Here is a 20,022-nt window from a genome sequence, read left to right as displayed (position 1 = left end):
ATTTATATTTTATGTTGTCTTATAGAAATAAATATCAAGTTAAAAAATGATTGTTTATTTTGCTGTCTGATAAAAATTCAACAAAATTAGAAATTTGAGTAAAGTTGAACTCACTGTCTCTGCAGAATGTAAACTGTACATCAACTGTAGATCAAACTCCAGCATCAGTTTGAGTAACCGAGACATCATTTCTCTTTCAACACATGAACACAGCAGTGAGTGTCAGCACAGTTGGGGGTATATTCTGGAACTTTCAACTTTAGTCTCCAAACGCCGAATAAACCAAAATACCTAACTAAAACGCGTTCAAAGGATGACTGAGTTGATTTACTGGACCGTGAATGCAGCATCAGGACACAGGGGAATACAGATAGTTCTTGAACACACCTCTCCTGACTGTAATTCCCAAAGGAACAAACAGAAGAAGAAAAAGTCGAGAAAAACCCCAAATGTTCAGCCTCACGTTTTAAACTCGGCGGTTTTTAGTTTGAAAGTGAAAAACTTTGACTGTTTTAAATCTCTGACCCCAGCTCTCACTCCCGGTGCCTCTTTCTGAAGTCCAGGTGTTACTTTTATCAAGTAAAATTAACTCGTCGGTAATGAAACGCGGAGACAGTGTGTGATTAAAGTGGTTCTTTGGTGTGAGGCTGTCCTGCCTCCAACAGGACTCTGCGGTAAAAATGGCTCTTCGTGCCGTGGCCTGAGATTAGTCACAGCTCGGGCCTCGAGCAGGAAAACGGCTCTGCGACAAGCTGTTCACCTCCTCGGAGCTGATTATCTTTAGATCCGAGCCTATTTTTACCGCATGGAGCCCCAACAGGGAGGAAACTGCCGAACCGAAGCGGCACAACTTTTTCTTTTTCCAGCCGTGGGCGAGTTAGCTGGAAACCAACTCTGCGATCAATCGTTTCTACTCACCCGGAGTTGCTGGTTTGCAGGGAAAACTTGTGCCTTTATAACCCGACTACAGCGCCATAAAGCTGGGAAGTTATCTCTCTCGCAACCCTGGAAGTCCCGACTTTGGACGGCTTTAATCCAAGAATCGTGTCCTGCCCTCAGTCCGTGTTATTATCATGGGCGGGGGACAGAAGCAGAGCTGGGAGTTCCTGTCCCTGAAACAGGGAAACTCAACAGGAAACTGAAAGAGCTGCCGTGCTGGACTCCTCCGCTAGGGCCGAAACTCCGAGGATAAAAGGTGCAGTCGGAGGAATGTGCTGTAGAAGTCTGTCAAAGTATGGAGGGCGGTTAGTGCCACAAGACGCAGCCGACAAGAATCTGCTCGAAGTATGGTGGGTGGTTAGTACCCCAAGTCAATATCAATCTGTCAAAAGTAGATGGAAAAAGTGTTTGTGTGAATGGGTGAATAATGCACGCTGAATAAAATGCTTTGAGTGCTCAGGCAGAGTAGAAAAGCGCAGCATAAGGACTTTTTCCGTTTATGGAGAGTAGTTATTGTCACAAGATACAAACAAGAAGTACCTGCCCAAAGTACAGAGAACAGTTAGTGCCACAAGACGAAGCCCGAGGAATGCTGTAAGAGCCTGCCCCGTGTATGGGGGTTAGTTAGTGCCACAAAATAAAGCCAACAAGAACCTTCTCCAGTAGGAATCTACCCGTATAAATAAAGGTTCAACCGACAACCTGCTCACGAAAGGAGGGCAATTAGTCCCAAAAGTTGCAGCAAAGGAAATGAACTGTATGAGACTGTCAGGATATGGAGGGCAGTGCCACAAGGTAGAGCCCACAAGAACCTACCCATGTATGGAGATTGATTAGTGTCACAAGCACTGCAAGATCCTGCCAAAAATGTGGAACGTAACCAGTGCCAACAGGTGAAACCAATCAGAACCTGATCAAAGTATAGAGGGCGATTAATATCACAAGGTACTGTATAAAAATCTGACAGGTGTATGGAGGTCAATTAGTGTCATGAGGCATAGCCAAAGAAATGCACTGTAAAAACCTGCCAGAAATGTGGAGAGTGGCCAGTGCCAACAGGTGGAACAATTAGAACCTGACCAAAGTGTGGAGGGCAATTAATACCACAAGATGCGACTAGAGGAATGCACAGTAACTGGGAAATTATGGTTATGGTGATAGCACATTGGCAGTTTGTATGCAGCTACAAATACCTGTCTACCTGCAGAGACTGTCTGCTGTCAGATGCAGGCAGCATCAAAAGTATCAGTACTTGCTTGTGCTGTTGTTCGTCCATCAGCCAACCATGGAGAGGAGCAATTTTTTGACATACAAAGAGCTGTTCCAGCCCACTAATCAGCATTGTTGGTCCAATAACTTGAAAATAGTAATTAGTTACTAATTACTGATTACTTCTTCAAGAAAATAATGCCATGACTATACTGATTACTTCAAAAGTAATTAGTTACTTTATTACTTAGTTACTTTTTAAAAACATGATACACAACCTGAATACATAATAAAGCAATAGACCTTTCAGCCCAATTCTATTTTTTATGCATAATCCATTACATGAAACTGAATCAAATGAAAAAGTCTCTTTTTAAAAATTGCTTTATTACTTTTAATCTTTTATCTTTATGCACATTGCATCAAGCAAAATATTAATTATATGCAACAGTCTCTGACTGAAAGAAATTTAACATTTAAACCTATTTTCTGCATATTCCAGCATATAAAGTAAAACAATTCTTTTGTGTTTACACTCACCCTTTCAAATAGATGCAAGTAAAACACAGCAATGCATGTCAGTGGGAGGATCTGGGGATTTCTCTATGAATTTCACATTCCCATGGCAGCGTGGTAGCTGCTTGCTCAGATTTGAAATTTAATTTTTTGCTGAACAAAGAAGTTTTCTTCCCACGCAGAGTGTACAGCGGACACTAATGTTTTGGTGACTTTTTACAGAATCAAACTCAAAGTAATGTAAGTGCTTCCAAGCTTTAGCTCTTCTGGACTCCATATTATTATTATTCTGCAAATGGATACAACTGAAGTAGAATAAAATAAAATAAGCATAGGAGTTTGGCTGTGTATAGAGAGCAATTAGTGCCAAAAAATTATCACATTGTGGTAATATACCAAAAGAGCCTTGTGAAGAATGGAAACCAATTAAAAAGGTGGAGCTTCAGAAATAAACTAGAATGCTCTGAACTCTTTAATGAACTTACCAAGAAGGTGAAGACTGACGGAGTGAGCCAATCATGAGCATGACTTCCTTCAAAGCAGAAGGAGATCATGCTCCCGCTTTCTCACCCAAAGAGGGAGCATGTTGATAAATTTGGCAGTGGTCATGTGAAACTAAAGTTTGAGTGGCTCACGAACAGAATCACTAAATGTAACACAAGATCTGAATGCCTTCCAATAAAATATAATTTTATCTCTCTCTCTCTCTCTCTCTCTCTCTCTCTCTAGGATTATATATCTGTAAAGGACTTCTGGATATCAGACACTTCCTCTGCCTGCCGGTGGTACATACTGTGCATGGTCCCTTAGGCTGTGCAAGGATGCCCCTGAGACAATCTAGCACATAACAGAAGGGTGCAAGATGCTAGCAGGCAGAGCATAGATTGAATGCCATAATTAAGTTGCCAACATAGTGTACAGGAACATCTGTGCCAAGTATGACCTGGAAGTCCTTAGGTCAAATGGGACACCCCTCTAGCGTGGTGGAGAGTGACCGAGCTAAGATCCTGTGGGACTTCATGTTAAAGACAGACAACCTGGTGATGGCTAACCAACATGACTAGCAGAGGAAGAGGACCATAGTGATAGATGTAGCTATACTGAGTGATAGCAACATCATGAAGAAAGAAAACAAGAACCTGGAGAAGTACCAAGGGCTGAGAGAAGAGAATATGTAGGGGGTTACGGTAACAGTGGTCCCTGTGGTAATCGGAGTATTCGATGCAGTGATCCCCAAGCTAGGCAAGTGGCTCCAGCAGATCCCAGGAACAACTTCAACATAATTAATTTTTCTAACTATGGTTCAATTCCTAGTTAACTGTGTGGCCCTAATATTTACAGTTACTCACACAGTACAGTTGTGTGTTTTGAGCTAAGAGTGGACTTTTTGCCAAGTGTGAGGGACCAAGCAGCCAAGGCATAGAGGACAGGAAAAAATGTCTTCAAAATGGGTTTTCTTTATTTTAACCCTCAAAAAAAGTTCAAAAGACAAAATTCAAAAATATAATTAGTGGGCCCATAAAAGAGGTCAACTAAATATAACTCTACAAAAAATAATTTTCAGAAGCTTAAAACAAAGTTCCCACAATTTAACTCATAACCTGACCTAATTACAAAGACACAAGAGGGTAGCTTTTATAGTGGTTTTGCCAAACAATTTACACACAACAGGGGGGAAACAAAAACAAACACTAATACTAACTAAGCACAGAATAACATAAGTAAACCTAAAACACCCCTGTTTCTGATAAGCACGTGGTTGGTCCTGCTGAGCAGGCATTTTCTTCTGGGATTCCTCAGCCATGCCTTTTGCCCAGACAGGAAACAGCCACTGCCCAAAACCAGGTAACTCAAAGAAAGAGAAACATAGTTAATATAACAGAAAACATTTTTAGAAAAAAAAAGGTGAACAAATGGACTTGTTTTACCCATGTGTGGCTGATGCCATCAGACCAGGTGAAGTGGTCTAATTTGCCAGATCTGTTTATTCAGTTTTATAATAATAATACTAATAATACTAATAATACTAATAATACTACTACTAATAATAATTTGTCCAGTGAAATTACGTTGTCAGTGTGAATGAGATGAAAAATAGGCAAATCTATTAATCATTTGCACCGATTTTATACATACAGCGTCTAAAGGTCTTTATTTAATAAACTAAATGCCTTGTCTTGTTGGAAATAATAGATTATTGAATTTGATATTGCCATGTCTCAACAGTGACATCTGCTGGCTATAGGAGCTAGTACATCCAGATTTTCAAAGCTTGACTATACTGGACGGTACTATCTTTAATGACTCTTGTCAACTCAATGGCTTAGATTTATGAAGTTTATGCTGACCAAGTAAGTGGAGTTAAGTAGCGAATGAATGTCAAATATTATGATGCCATTGGTTATTTTCTTTCTTATGTTTTCTTTAAATTTAATACCTCAGCTAATTAATTACCAGGATACCAGTCGACATAAGAATTCCAATGTTCTTTTAAAAATGATAGAAGATTTATTTTAAAATAATAGTAAGGTTTGGATAAGTGTCTGTGAATGTTCTCAGTCATCCAGGTCATCATAGTCAAAGGAGCTTGCAAAGAAAAACGTCTGGACTTCTTTAAGTTGCTTGAAGACGTTTCACCTCTCATCCGAGAAGGTTTTAGTTAAAAATCTTTCCAGTGTTTTTTTTTCCACTTGTGTGTCAGAAAACTCTTTTCGGGCATCACATTATACACTAAAAATATATATGAATTACAGTACACAATTATAAGTTATTGCAATTAAAATGACAGAAATTCATACCCACATACACCATGGACTTTTCTTGTCAGTTTTCTCATTATGCCCCTCAGTAATATGATGCAACACAAGACACAGTTTGGAGTTTAATGTAGATGTGTAATTAACAGAGGTCTGTCATTTCTTCACATGTTAAAAATACTTACTCATCTGTTTTTTTCTTAGACTTTCAAATGAAGGTTGTAATGAAGCTTGATAAAATAACTGAAAACCAAGAAGAAATCTTCCAGAAACATTCCCAGCAGAAAATATTGATGAACCGTGTTCATCACTTAAACAGCTCTAAGCTGGAGGATGTTTCAAAGAGAAGAATGGTGGATTACATTATTGGGCTCAAATAACCAAGTATGTATTTTTTTTCCCTTGCATTTTCCTTGTGTATCATTTATATGATGGACACACTAAATTATCCTTTAAATGTTTTTTTAGTTTCTGTTTTTGAGTTGCATATTTTTTTTCTTTTCATTATTAAAACCACTATAGATTTGTCTTTATATGAAAAAATATAATAATCATCACAGTCTCCAGGGCTGACGCCTGATACCTGATTTATCATAATAAAAAATGATAATATATACAATTTTTTAGTAAGATTGACTTTTTCTCATTTTCCTTTTCCCAGTTAGAACACCACAGTATTATATTATTATATGTTATACAAAATATTACAATGGCACCATCTACTGCTCAACAAAGTTTTTCTTTCTTTCAATTTTCTTCACACTTGATGGACAAAGTATGATCATCACAGCATTTTGAGATAATTCTCATGGTAATATATGAGGTACAGAGTCTTACTAAGCTGAAGTTTAAGTTATCCCATATTAATCAACGATACATGGAAGAGACAGGATAAGAACTGCTTGAAGCAAAGAAAGGAATATGTCAGGTAACATTTTAATGTTTTCATTTAAAATGTGATCTAACCATCATAAAAATGGAATAAATTAAATTAGATTTCCTCCTCACAGGGTGCTTCTGGTGGTCCTATGATGTGTGACAAGTCAGCAGTTTGGTGTTTTTTCCTTTAACAACTATGACATGTATGACTATCCAAATGTCCCAAACATCTACACAGATATATATCGATATTCCTTTCTTAGATCAAAAACATTCTCGGGAAAAAGAAATTAGTTTTAACCTCCTAGGACCTGGCGTCCACATATGTGGACATCACATTTTTGGTTGTCTAGACCAAAACGACTAAATTTTGCTCTACAAGGGCCTGATATCCACTTACGAGGACATTATACTGCCTCTGTTTTATCAAAATTTAAAATGAATGTCCTCATATGTGGCTCTCACTTTTCTTAGAAACAAAAATCAGGTAAAAAAAAATAAATCTGGTGATTCTTTGTTTTTACATTCATCAGGTCCTAATCAGCCCAAATATCAGAGAAAGAGGAATTAAAAATCCATGCCATGAAAGTGTTCGGGTCTTAGGAGGTTAGCCAAACTTAATAAATCGTCACCATTAGGGGGCAGTGTTTGACAAGCTGTTTTAGCATAGTTGCCTCTGTAGTGTTTGGGCTGAGATCAGGGTGGTGCAGTGGTTAGAACCGTTTCCTCACTGAATGAAGGTTCGGGATTCAAACTTCCTGGTTGGCTGGGGATTCTGTGCAGTTTGTATTTTCTCCCACAATTCAAAGATATGCTTGTGATCGTAATGAAATGATGCTGATTGACACAATTAGTGTGATATTAATAGGTGATTATAAATGGGTTTTAAAAGTGAAAGGTTTGCTGTCTCTCTGTGTTAGCCCTACAACACACTGGAAACCTTTGCAGGGTGAACCTCTCTCCCCTCCCACCCCAGCTCTTGCTTCTATTTTCCAACCCACAGCACACAGTACTTACAGTGAGTGAGATAACTGCAATACTTCACTTTTCAATTAGAGTATCACTTACTGACATATTTCACAGAGGTTGCGTGAAATGTCGAACTGAGTCAAGATGTTCTTTTACACTGTCATCTGTCAGGAATGATTAAATTATGTCACGCCTGAAGCTCGAAGCTGTGGTTTCTTTTATCTGATTTTCAGAGATTTCTGTGCAACTTCTGTGCCGCATCACATAAATGTATGCAAATGCTTTCCAGGCAACAGAATTACAAGAATTACATTTACTGTACAAATATCCACAATACCCTTGGTGTATTGTGGAGAAAGGTGTTGTAGAAAGAGAAGAGAAGATAGAGAGAAGAAAAGTCTCCCTGGTTTACCTCTCATTACATTTGAGAGAGGGTAAAAAGGCTCAACATCCAATCATTTATGTGCTAAAACAGAGTCTCTTTGTGTGCTTTTGCTAATTATCTTTATTCTTAATTAAATATAAAATAAAAGTTTGATCAATATGTTAAATGGAATGTGAAGAGATAAGAAATGAGTCTCTAACCTATCATCATATATGATTTTGAATAAGAGAATTGTTGTTAAGTGTTGCAATTATCGAAGATGGAACCATAATTCATATGTGATTTTGCTGATAGTTATGTCTACAAATGATCAGAATAGCAGCACAGTGGTGTAGTGGTTAGCACTGATGTTCTCCCTGTGTGGATTGTCTCCACGTACTCCGGCTTCCTCTTTTAGTGGGGTTAGTTTACCTGGTGATTAATTGTGATAAATTGCCCATAAGTGTGAATGGTTGTCTGTTTCTCTGTGTTAGCCCTGCATCTGTTCTGCTTTTCCCAGAAGTATAAGCAGAACAGATCAGAATATAATCAAGTATACTAAATATAAGTGTGTTTAAGTTTAACCAATACAATGCATAAGAAAATATAATAATGATTCCAAGACAGGCCTAACTGAGAGGATGTGTAAAAAACAGCCTTGAAAAATAGGATGATGTTTGTCGAAGGGGGGAAATGAGTGAGAGTGACACACAGAAGTCACTGCTCTCTGAATTTATGTGGAGACGTCCGATGGGAGGATGATAAGGGTGTAGCTATACTTCGGATGATATTATGTAAACAACATGACTGAATGTTTAGATATGAGGAGAGATGGAAAATGGGCACTTGGCAGAGTATAAAGGAGAGCGCCCAGGAACATCCTTCGTTCTTCCCTTTGTCTTCTGTGAGATGAGCAGTTCAGAAGATTGGATCTCAGAAGTTCATCGTTGGATATTCCAGCAGAGATTCCAGAGGCTGAACCGTTGCCCAAACTGTAAACTTACAAATTGGTTCTGTATCTTTTTGGTATCTTTTTGGCAATGGTTGGTACGATAAAGGGCTGGAGTAACCTGTAAGAGTGATTTACAAAAAATTAGTTAATACTCAGATTTTTACCTTTACCATTTCCCAAAGGGTTAAAAAGGGAATGTCCATAATTTAGACTTTCATTGCAGGAAATTTTATTAAACCAATTTAGCAGCAATAAAGCCGAGGAGGTCCAAATTGACCCCTGACCCATCTTTCTACACTCCACACATCTGCAGAGACAGAGATGATGCAGATAAAGAACTTGAGCCTATGAGAACTACAGACTCGGTACAAAAGATGAACTTTTCTCCCCAAATATGGTGCAGAGAATATGAGCCAAAAAAAAAAAAAACCTAATACAAAAACAAACTGCTGTATTTTTTGCGGCGTGCAAATGGTTATCTTTGTCTAAAGCCAGAAATTTGAGTCAGCAACATTTTCTAGATTATTAAACATGACTTTTCCAATCAGTACATTAACAGATGTACTGATTGACTAAGTGAGTCTTAGTCTTTGCATTTCGTGCCTTCAGCTGTAATCAGATCTGATCATATCTGTGACTATATAGAGGAAGCAGCCCGGTGACTCGAGGGCGACTCGGGGGCAAGGTCTTTGAAGTACGTAAACAGCTTAGAAAAGTAACACTGAATACACACAGGTTTTCGTTAAAACAGAGGGTAATAAGATTTGAAATATACAGCACCAGCATGTACACTTAACGAGCACACGTACTTCAGTATTCTTAAAAAATACTGACTAACAAAGTCAGACTAGTGTTGCAAATGCTAAATGAGTGATACATCAACAAATGTGAAACTTTGAAGACCTGTTTATGTACGTGTTGTTCTACTATAGTAACATCTTATCTTCATGCTGTGGTTTCTATGGTTTATGTAGTTTGCTGCAGAACTCCAAGATAATATCGTTTAAATGTGTCACGTCATCAGCGTTTAATATGTGAGAAAACTAACTATCAACTCTGTATCATCTGCTGGATATAAGTAAAAATGTTCATATTGTGTTTAGTAGAAGGATGAAAATTATGTTTTTGTGATTAGGATAGGTGTTACTATTAAACAAACCAGACTTATTTCTAACAAACACAGAAAGTGGACATGGCTGCTCAATGAGCAGCAGCTACAATTGTAAAAGAAATACTTATGCAATCAAATGTAATCCACTTATGATGTTGCCTCTAGATCTGTATGGTATGTGCTGTGGTACTACTTAGTTAATTACTCAGCATAGCAACACTAACCAGTAATAACAATAAAAACATACATCAACATCAGCATCATGCCAAAAGCAAAAGAAATCAGTAGACTCGAGGAAAAGAATTGTTGATGCTCCCAAAACAAAGCAGAAGATGGATATACAAAGTTATCACAGTTTTTCCGTGTGTCAAGAACTGGACTGAAAAGCATGATCAAGGATGATCAAAGAGAGCCATGCAGTACAGAACAAGCTTGGCAGAGGTAGGAAGTGAAAAACTATGCAAAGAAAACCTAGTGAGAGATGTATCTAAAGACCCTAGAGGAGGGGTCTCAAGCTTAAATGAGCTGTGGGCCACTGGCATTGTCATTTCATTGGACAGCTTCTTTAGTGTTCAAGCAGTACAAAAAATCAAACAAACATCAAGAAAACACCCACAAAGATTATTTTTTAAATGTTGTATAATGTAACAAAACTGCAAAAGTGAATGCAGTTATTATATTTCTTCACATCAACATCCGGTTATTATTGAGTGATGATGTTCGAAAGCTACTTCTGTGTTTATTAAGGCTGTTGTATTTTTAATGTATTTTAATGCTTTGTATCTTGTTCTATTTCATCTGAACAAGCCCCTAAAAAGTCAGTGATCACTGTCGGCCTCTATCAGTTTTTATTACCACTATTCATCAGCAGCACGTTTTAAAGCTTCGGTTTTTCAAACCTTATGATATAACTATGGCCCAGCCCATGCAGCAGTATGTTAATGACTAACCTATTGTGGATGGATTATCTCAGTTGTTCAACTGAAGTTTGGTCCATTTACAGCATCTTTTTCCTGCCATGCAATTGCATTTGTCCCTAACCATCGGGAACCTTTGTGTTAACTTTTATTGAGTGGAAAAAACTTAGCGTTCATCCTCCAGCTTCTACGGTGGCCCTGAGAGGCCAAACGGACTGCAACTTCAGAAAACACTTGCAAAAAGAAAAATGCTGCAAAAAGAAAAATGCTGCAAAAAGAAAAACAACTGCAAAAAGAAAAACACTTGCAAAAAGAAAAATGCTGCAAAAAGAAAAAACACTTGCAAAAAGAAAAATGCTGCAAAAAGAAAAACACTTGCAAAAAGAAAAACACTTGCAAAAAGAAAAATGCTGCAAAAAGAAAAACGCTGCAAAAAGAAAAAACACTTGCAAAAAGAAAAATGCTGCAAAAAGAAAAACGCTGCAAAAAGAAAAAACACTTGCAAAAAGAAAAACGCTGCAAAAAGAAAAACGCTGCAAAAAGAAAAAACACTTGCAAAAAGAAAAACGCTGCAAAAAGAAAAATGCTGCAAAAAGAAAAGCGCTGCAAAAAGAAAAGCGCTGCAAAAGCACACACAACACAACGGAAATAGGAAAAAACACAACGGAAATGTTTCTGGGGAGACAATAACCGGACGGACCAGTTGACCAAAACATGCTAACAAGTGCACTGGGACTGGGAGACACTTCAACGAAGTGGAAGCAGAGCGGCCAAAGAGTAAACTTTCAAAAGTAAGTTCTGAATATTATGTCACTTATTTATGTGCAAATGTTTAATAACGAGGAACATTAAAACATTACTGTTGGCCACATGCCGGCAAAGTTATGTGACATTAGCGATGTTTGTACTTTCAGCGTTTACTTTGTTTTAAAGTCTTTACTTTATACGCCGTTAGATAGTCGACCTTAATCTTACAGAGAATGTGATGATTTTGTGGATAATTAAAGTCAGTCATATATCCACAAACACAACAGGCTGAAAGTCAGTGATGCTGCTCGGTTTGCAGTCCTGAATATCACGGCACAAGCAGGATTCACTGCACTGTTAATGTTAGCTATGTTATATTGCTGCCTCTGTTCGGTGGTGTTGAGCCAAACGGACTTTAACGTGTGTTTGAACGAGCTGACGGTTCACTCATTGTAGCGACTTCCACAGTCGCTAGAGCCCGGGGATGGAGCCCGCCTATTTGCCTGACGCGCTGTCAACTTTAGCAATAATGCGAGAGGTGGAATTGTTTGCTTGTTTATTAAAGTGTTTACAGAGTAATGTCATCTCAAGATTTGGACTCTTACAACGTCACAGGCTCTGATGTAACAAGACGAAACATGTTGTGCAGCGGTCAACAAAAACTACGGCTACCCAGCCCTCCTCTCTGTCAAAATCAAAACCAGTGAATGACAGACTGACAACGCCCTCTTAATGTCACCGCTAGCACCCACGTGACTCCCATTACACATCACCATAGCAACCAAACAAATGAAAACCCAGTGATCATCAAAAAATTCAATACATTTAATTATGGTTCCTACACTCATTAAGCTGAAAGAAAGATGCTTTAATCACAGCAGTCACACATGTGTCCACTGTACCAGCTGGGAACTCTTCTTGTTTAGCACTCGTAATAACACTAAATCCTCCTGTTTGTAGCAGTGTGTACACCTGAGACTGTCACCTGTGTGTCTGTCCTGCACTCTGTCTCTGTTTCTTTCTCTCTGATTGTGGAATAAAAGTATGAACATGTATTTATAAGTTACACTTGTGTTTGAATCCTGCAGCTTATCACACATTTGATTTCCATGTGTGACGACTGCAAGTGTCCAGAGTGAGGACAGACTGAGGGACCCACTGCTGCACATCATCTGTGAGGCTTTGCACCCCCAATGATCCACCAGGACAAACTCAGCAGTGTGTGAGGAAGAGGAGGAGGAAGAGCCAGCAGCAGCTGACAGATGGAGAGAATAGACAGACTGTTCCCTTAAAGAACATTTAAAAGAATATTTGTCTCTTATATATAATACATCTATATATACACTGTCACAGATACTTGAGTGTCTTTAAGTGAAGATTTAAGGTGAACAAATGTACATATTTTGTACATTTGTTTGTTTGTTTCTACACGAGCTCTGTGTGATTTGATAAGTATCTGAGGCTGAGACCACAGGACTGTAAAACATGATTGTTGGGCTTCATATCTGTACTGAACAGTTATTTAAGATTAGCTAGTAAATAACAATTAGCTAATGTTGTTCATGAGACTAAAGTCAGTGTAAATATGAGATGGCCAATATTATAGTTATTATATTAATCATTATAAGTTATTACAGCAGTGAGCTTGAACTCTCAAATCAAATCACTTCTATTGTCACATCACATGTGCAGGTACACTGGTACAGCACATGTGAGTGAACTCTGTGTCAAACACTGAGTTTCAGTAAAGATTCAAGTTGCATTTATTTATATTTCCTATCACCTTAAATCTTCACTTAAAGACACTCAAGTATCTGTGACAGTGTATATATAGATGTATTATATATAAGAGACAAATATTGTTCTTTTAATATGTTGGCATTACTAAATTTGGCTCAATGCTTACATATATGTGTGGAAGAAGCAAATGTACGAGCTGTGATAACTGTTTCTGATAGAATGAAGAGTAGACTGATATATGAAATATTCCTTTATTGGGTGAGAAAATCAGACCATGTCATAACTGCTTTAAGTCATACAGAATAGATATCAGAGCCTTAAACAGGCTGACTTCTGCTAAATGGGTCAAACTGGGCAGAAAGTCTACAAACACATAACATTCTTATAGAATATGATGTAACACTATAGATCAACTTACCTCAGAATATATAAAGCATATAAACAATTACAGCAATATGATGCAACAAACACAGCAGTGCTACTGATCCAAAATACTCAAAGCTTCATAAAACTGAAACAAACATTTATTTTTAGCTCCATTCTGCTGCTGATACAGGTTTCTGAACATTAAACTTGTTGCTGCCTTTCATAGTGTGTAACTTGAAGGCCCTGAGTACTTTCTCCCACACTGCAAACACTGGGATGATAACATTATTTGAACATTACCTAATAAGACTGATTCAGGACAGACAATTAGTTATTCTAAACTTTCCTAGCAGTCCTTCACAAACAGGGAACAGTCTGTCTATTCTCTCCATCTGTCAGCTGCTGCTGGCTCTTCCTCCTCCTCTTCCTCACACACTGCTGAGTTTGTCCTGGTGGATCATTGGGGGTGCAAAGCCTCACAGATGATGTGCAGCAGTGGGTCCCTCAGTCTGTCCTCACTCTGGACACTTGCAGTCGTCACACATGGAAATCAAATGTGTGATAAGCTGCAGGATTCAAACACAAGTGTAACTTATAAATACATGTTCATACTTTTATTCCACAATCAGAGAGAAAGAAACAGAGACAGAGTGCAGGACAGACAGACAGGTGACAGTCTCAGGTGTACACACTGCTACAAACAGGAGGATTTAGTGTTATTACGAGTGCTAAACAAGAAGAGTTCCCAGCTGGTACAGTGGACACATGTGTGACTGCTGTGATTAAAGCATCTTTCTTTCAGCTTAATGAGTGTAGGAACCATAATTAAATGTATTGAATTTTTTGATGATCACTGGGTTTTCATTTGTTTGGTTGCTATGGTGATGTGTAATGGGAGTCACGTGGGTGCTAGCGGTGACATTAAGAGGGCGTTGTCAGTCTGTCATTCACTGGTTTTGATTTTGACAGAGAGGAGGGCTGGGTAGCCGTAGTTTTTGTTGACCGCTGCACAACATGTTTCGTCTTGTTACATCAGAGCCTGTGACGTTGTAAGAGTCCAAATCTTGAGATGACATTACTCTGTAAACACTTTAATAAACAAGCAAACAATTCCACCTCTCGCATTATTGCTAAAGTTGACAGCGCGTCAGGCAAATAGGCGGGCTCCATCCCCGGCCTCTAGCGACTGTGGAAGTCGCTACAATGAGTGAACCGTCAGCTCGTTCAAACACACGTTAAGGTCCGTTTGGCTCAACACCACCGAACAGAGGCAGCAATATAACATAGCTAACATTAACAGTGCAGTGAATCCTGCTTGTGCCGTGATATTCAGGACTGCAAACCGAGCAGCATCACTGACTTTCAGCCTGTTGTGTTTGTGGATATATGACTGACTTTAATTATCCACAAAATCATCACATTCTCTGTAAGATTAAGGTCGACTATCGAACGGCGTATAAAGTAAAGACTTTAAAACAAAGTAAACGCTGAAAGTACAAACATCGCTAATGTCACATAACTTTGCCGGCATGTGGCCAACAGTAATGTTTTAATGTTCCTCGTTATTAAACATTTGCACATAAATAAGTGACATAATATTCAGAACTTACTTTTGAAAGTTTACTCTTTGGCCGCTCTGCTTCCACTTCGTTGAAGTGTCTCCCAGTCCCAGTGCACTTGTTAGCATGTTTTGGTCAACTGGTCCATCCGGTTATTGTCTCCCCAGAAACATTTCCGTTGTGTTTTTTCCTATTTCCGTTGTGTTGTGTGTGCTTTTGCAGCGCTTTTCTTTTTGCAGCGCTTTTCTTTTTGCAGCATTTTTCTTTTTGCAGCGTTTTTCTTTTTGCAAGTGTTTTTTCTTTTTGCAGCATTTTTCTTTTTGCAGCATTTTTCTTTTTGCAAGTGTTTTTCTTTTTGCAGCATTTTTCTTTTTCAAGTGTTTTTCTTTTTGCAGCATTTTTCTTTTTGCAAGTGTTTTTCTTTTTGCAGCGTTTTTCTTTTTGCAGCATTTTTCTTTTTGCAAGTGTTTTTCTTTTTGCAGCATTTTTCTTTTTCAAGTGTTTTTCTTTTTGCAAGTGTTTTTCTTTTTGCAGCATTTTTCTTTTTGCAAGTGTTTTTCTTTTTGCAGCATTTTTCTTTTTGCAAGTGTTTTTCTTTTTGCAGCATTTTTCTTTTTGCAAGTGTTTTTCTTTTTGCAAGTGTTTTTCTTTTTGCAGCATTTTTCTTTTTGCAAGTGTTTTTCTTTTTGCAGCATTTTTCTTTTTGCAGCATTTTTCTTTTTGCAAGTGTTTTTCTTTTTGCAGGTGTTTTTCTTTTTGCAGCATTTTTCTTTTTGCAGCATTTTTCTTTTTGCAAGTGTTTTCTGAAGTTGCAGTCCGTTTGGCCTCTCAGGGCCACCGTAAAGCTTCACTGTGCTAATGTCTTTATATTATGCTAACCATAGTTGTGTAGCTAGTACCACATAGCACATCATAATATACCCTACAAACACCACTACTGTTTAGTTTTCTGTCTTCTCTTATATCTGAAGTGATAGCAGAGCTGTATGTTTTCATTTTTTCAGAAATCCCTCAGTCAGAACAGGGTATTATGGAGGCATGTGACACACAACACAGGAGCTCTAGTTTTCCACTCCAACTTTATTCACCTCCATACATCAACTGAGCATATCTCGCCCAAACACAACAGAACCCCTCCTCCAAGCTTGGGTGTGAGTGGAGCCCTCTAGTGGGTCGCCACAGTATGTCATTTTTAGATGGAAACTAGCGAGCTAACTCCCTGCTAACTTCGAACTCCATTAAACTTAATAAATTCTGTTTTCTTTGATGCCTGGATGTTAAACTTAATTGTTACAACTGGTAGAGCAGCCACACCGACCATTTTATTAAAGATGAAAGAATTTAGACAGTTTGTAACTCTCAGTGATGCCACAGTTTTGACTTTGGGACCTGAAGCGGAGTTTGGACCCAGAAACGGATAATGATGTCAGACTTAAAAATGAGATACGGGCTGCAAGTAGGCGTGACATGGGCCGCAAGTGGCCCCTGGGCTGCAAGTTTGAGACCCCTGCCCTGGAACAACTGCCAAGACACAAGTGAATGACTCAGACAACTCAGGAATTGTAGTCTCAAAGAAGACAGTCACCAGAACACTGCACAAGAACTGACTTGCAGACCAAGAAAAAGAGAAACTTTCAAGTCAGACTGATGCATGCTAAGGACAAGCTGAAAAAATATTATATATACTTGAAGTGCGTCCTTTGGTCAGATGAGATGAAAAAAGAGCTCTTTAGGCATCAACAGGAAGATGCATTCGGAACCGGGGATTTCTTCAAGGTGGAAGAAATCATGAAGAAGGAAGATATGTGAAGATTTTGAAAGAAATCCTCAAGCAGTCAGCAGTAAAACTGGGTCATTGCCATTGCTTTGTCTTCCAGCATGACATCGACCCAAAACATACCCGGTCAAGAACTGCTTTCAGAATACCAAAAGGAATGTTACTGACTGGCCTGCACGATGCCCTGCCCTCACCCCTGTGGGGTGAACTGAAGATCAAGATCCATGCCAGAAGACCATAAATATGAGAAACCTTGGTGAGATCTGCCAAAAGTAGAAGGGTCTGTGATTCTTCAGCAGATAAATGTGAGACTTGTTGAAAAATACATCAAATGACTGCAGGTTGCTATCAGCAAAAAGGATAAATAATTTGTAAAATAATGTGAAAGGCTTTTGTGAATAATTTTATTTCTGTGTGCAAAGCAGTGTGTTCCTGACTGATGATGCACTGTACTTATGATAAGCAAGACCATGCAAAGATAACACAAGTTTCAAATATGCAAACATACACGTAGCATAGGAAGTGGTCAAAAGGCAAAAAATGACAGATGATAATCATACTTGCCAAAAGGAAACTGCTCTATAAAAGGCTCAACCTGAGACTCCTACACTACAAACAAAGGCTAACCATTTTGCTGGCATCATGTTCGGTCTGCAGAAATTTCTCCTCCTCCTTGTTCTGACCTGCTTTGGACAACTCGGTAAGAATCACAAGTTTTTGTTATTCTTCTTCAACCATTTAATGAGGCATCCATTTAATTTTCCTTTTTTTCCTTTTGCTTTATTCAGTGCATGGGGGTGGCATCATAGATGGAGGAAAAGCCCCGGAGAGTTCAATGCGATATATGGTCTCTGTGCAAAACAACGGCGGTCATGTGTGTGGAGGGTTTCTCATCACTAATAACTTTGTGGTCACTGCTGCACACTGTTTTGACGAGTGAGTAATCAAACATCTTCTGCTTAAGTCTCTTTCCTAAAGATAATTCTTTGCCTTTATTGAATAGTGGAGCAGTGAAGATTAGACAAGAACATGAGTAGAAAGCAGGGAAAGATGCGCAGCAAAGCTCTGCTCAATTTCAGTCATGTGGCACATGGTTCACTGCCAAACCAGTGAGCTAAACGGACGACCTCCTGCTTCAATCTCTGATTCATGTCATTAAAAAAGATTTAGAAAATGAATTGAAAACTTCTTAATGATTATTCCTTCAGCTACCCCACGCATGTTGTTCTTGGCAACCACAATCTCAAGAATGGCCAAATAGTAAAGATTAAAAAACCATTCGTCTATAGCAGTTACCACAGCATTGAGACGGGTAATGACATCATGCTCCTACAAGTAAGTACATCTTTATACTGACAACAGTTTCACATGAAATATATTTGTGGTCTTATTTATATTTTTACTTTTTGTTGTGTGTGTCCAGTTGGCAACCACAAACGATCTACACGATGCAATTCAACTTCCGCATGCTGAAATAGATCTAACAGAAAATGAAGTGTGCCAGGTGGCTGGATGGGGAAAAACTATGAGTGGTGGTAAAAATGTTGGTGAGCTGATGGTGGTGGACGTGTCTGTCATTAACCCACAAGTCTGTAAGAATCAATGGCCTCAACTTCCTGCCAATGTTATCTGTGCAGGTGGATATGGCACAAGCAAAGGATTCTGTCAGGTATGTATTCTGTCCAATGTCAGCAGGTTTCTTTTTGATAAATGTACTGTATTAAACACTTAATATAAACTGACCAATTAAAATGCTTCCTCCTCACAGGGGGATTCTGGTGGTCCTCTGGTGTGCAAAGGGTTTGCTGTTGGTATCGTTTCTTTCAACCACAACAGCAATTGTAACTACCCAGATAAACCCAACGTCTACACGGACATCTCAAAATACCTCCAATGGATCGACAAGATTCTACAAAACCACAAAACATTTTGAGTAAAATCCCTGAAGTTTTGCTTTTCGCATTATTGACATGTCAGCATTTCTGATTGCTCTGTCAATGTAGCCGAGACAGAAATTAAAAATATTCCCTGCATGAAACTGTGGTTTTTCTTCTGTAACAGTGATCATTTTAGCATTTAGCTCAATTTCCACAAACTGAAATAGAATATTTAGATTCGTAGTGTGAGGTCATTGTGACATTACACTTTTTCTTTATTCAAATCAGTGAACCTGTATGAGAAAGAATCACTGTGACAAATTAAAAATTATTAAGAGTCAATATTGATTAGGAACTACTGTGATAATCATATGAACAAATACAAATGTGATTAAAAGTTCTGGGGCATAAAAAGCACAAACATTTAAATTTTGTTTTAATAAAGTGTCCTGTGCTCCTACTACATTTGGATTATTACCTGTGTGTATTTTGCAGTATAAAAAATCCAGTAATTTTGCTGAATTTTTCAAATCCCAGGTCTTAATCACCCATAACTTTCCCACTATACAAACATCAAGTGGTGGTTTCTGTGGAGTTGGGACAGCCAAGTATTCCATAATTTTGTGTTTATTCTTAAAGGTAGCAGATGAAAGAACAAGAAGAAAATGATTTTCCATAAAAAAACAAGATGAGTTAGTCTATTAAAATGGTATTTTCTAAAGGCTGATCAGTAAAGTGATGACAAAAAACTCACTGTTGAGCATCAGAGTTCAAATCTTAATCTGGAAAATGTGGTTTCTGTGGTTCATCTTGTTTGCTGCAGGTAGTATCATTCCAATACGTTCTCATCCCAAAGCCTAACATTTTACGTTAGGTTTCTGACTGCATCAAGTGTTTCCACAGTGAGGAAGGTAGTGCCTTTCTATACTTGTCAGATACAGTACTGTATCTCAAACAAAATATAAACAGGAGTCAGAGAAGTAAGAACGCAGCCAGGCCAATGATTGCCAGCTTTGAAGGGTTACATGGATGATTTAATAACTCTTCTTCAAACATCATTTGGCTCCTGGAAAGGTTTGAAGAACGTCATGCGTGGACCAGGATTAATGTTAAATCGTCCAAATATCACATTCTCTCCATACAGAAAGGTGGCAGGGAAGAACTCATCTGTTTTACAGTGGATGGAGAGAGGATGCCACTGTTATTGTTCATATATGATTATAATCCACCAATAAGGAGAGGAAGGAGCTAGTCATAATTTTGGTAGCCTGGATAGAGGAGGTATTAAATCAGAGCCCTCAGCCAACAACTGATCATGGCAGAACTCACTGTCCAGTGGAAGGG

The 20,022-nt window shown here is 38.4% G+C and overlaps 2 protein-coding genes and 1 long non-coding RNA gene across 5 annotated transcripts in view; 1 reads left to right on the top strand and 2 right to left on the bottom strand.

Annotated features, from left to right (window-relative positions):
• cyfip1 (cytoplasmic FMR1 interacting protein 1) overlaps positions 1-1,145 on the bottom strand; it is a 37,772-nt gene extending 36,627 nt beyond the window's left edge. For all 3 annotated transcript variants that reach the window (XM_085150040.1, XM_085150041.1, XM_085150042.1), the window contains exon 1: positions 919-1,145. The gene's annotated coding sequence lies outside the window, so the exon portion shown is untranslated. The remainder of the gene's footprint in view (positions 1-918) is intronic.
• Positions 1,146-13,760: 12,615 nt separating this feature from the next.
• On the bottom strand, positions 13,761-15,680 carry LOC146491165 (uncharacterized). The gene is made up of 2 exons (XR_014872451.1): positions 15,076-15,680; positions 13,761-14,031 (listed from the first exon to the last, which is right to left on the bottom strand). It is a non-coding gene; the product is annotated as an uncharacterized LOC146491165 (long non-coding RNA).
• Positions 15,681-17,329: 1,649 nt separating this feature from the next.
• Positions 17,330-19,100, top strand: LOC146491164 (trypsin-like). The gene is made up of 5 exons (XM_085151817.1): positions 17,330-17,501; positions 17,590-17,737; positions 18,010-18,136; positions 18,225-18,470; positions 18,570-19,100. The coding sequence occupies exons 1-5, from the start codon at positions 17,444-17,446 to the stop codon at positions 18,732-18,734; spliced, it is 744 nt and encodes a 247-aa protein (XP_085007943.1). The 5' UTR covers positions 17,330-17,443; the 3' UTR covers positions 18,735-19,100.
• The last annotated feature ends 922 nt before the right edge of the window (positions 19,101-20,022 follow it).

Source organism: Neolamprologus multifasciatus, chromosome 23 (assembly GCF_963576455.1).
Source record: "Neolamprologus multifasciatus chromosome 23, fNeoMul1.2, whole genome shotgun sequence".
Classification (NCBI taxonomy): Eukaryota; Metazoa; Chordata; class Actinopteri; order Cichliformes; family Cichlidae; genus Neolamprologus; species Neolamprologus multifasciatus.
The sequence above is the reverse complement of the archived record's forward strand: the minus strand, read 5'-3'. Positions and strand labels throughout refer to the sequence as shown.

Coding starts and splice junctions, on each gene's coding strand:
- LOC146491164 (XM_085151817.1), top strand. CDS start 17,444: ATGTTCGGTCTGCAGAAATTTCTCCTCCTCCTTGTTCTGACCTGCTTT. Junction 17,502..17,589: donor GACCTGCTTTGGACAACTCG/GTAAGAATCACA, acceptor TGCTTTATTCAG/TGCATGGGGGTGGCATCATA. Junction 18,137..18,224: donor ATGACATCATGCTCCTACAA/GTAAGTACATCT, acceptor GTGTGTGTCCAG/TTGGCAACCACAAACGATCT.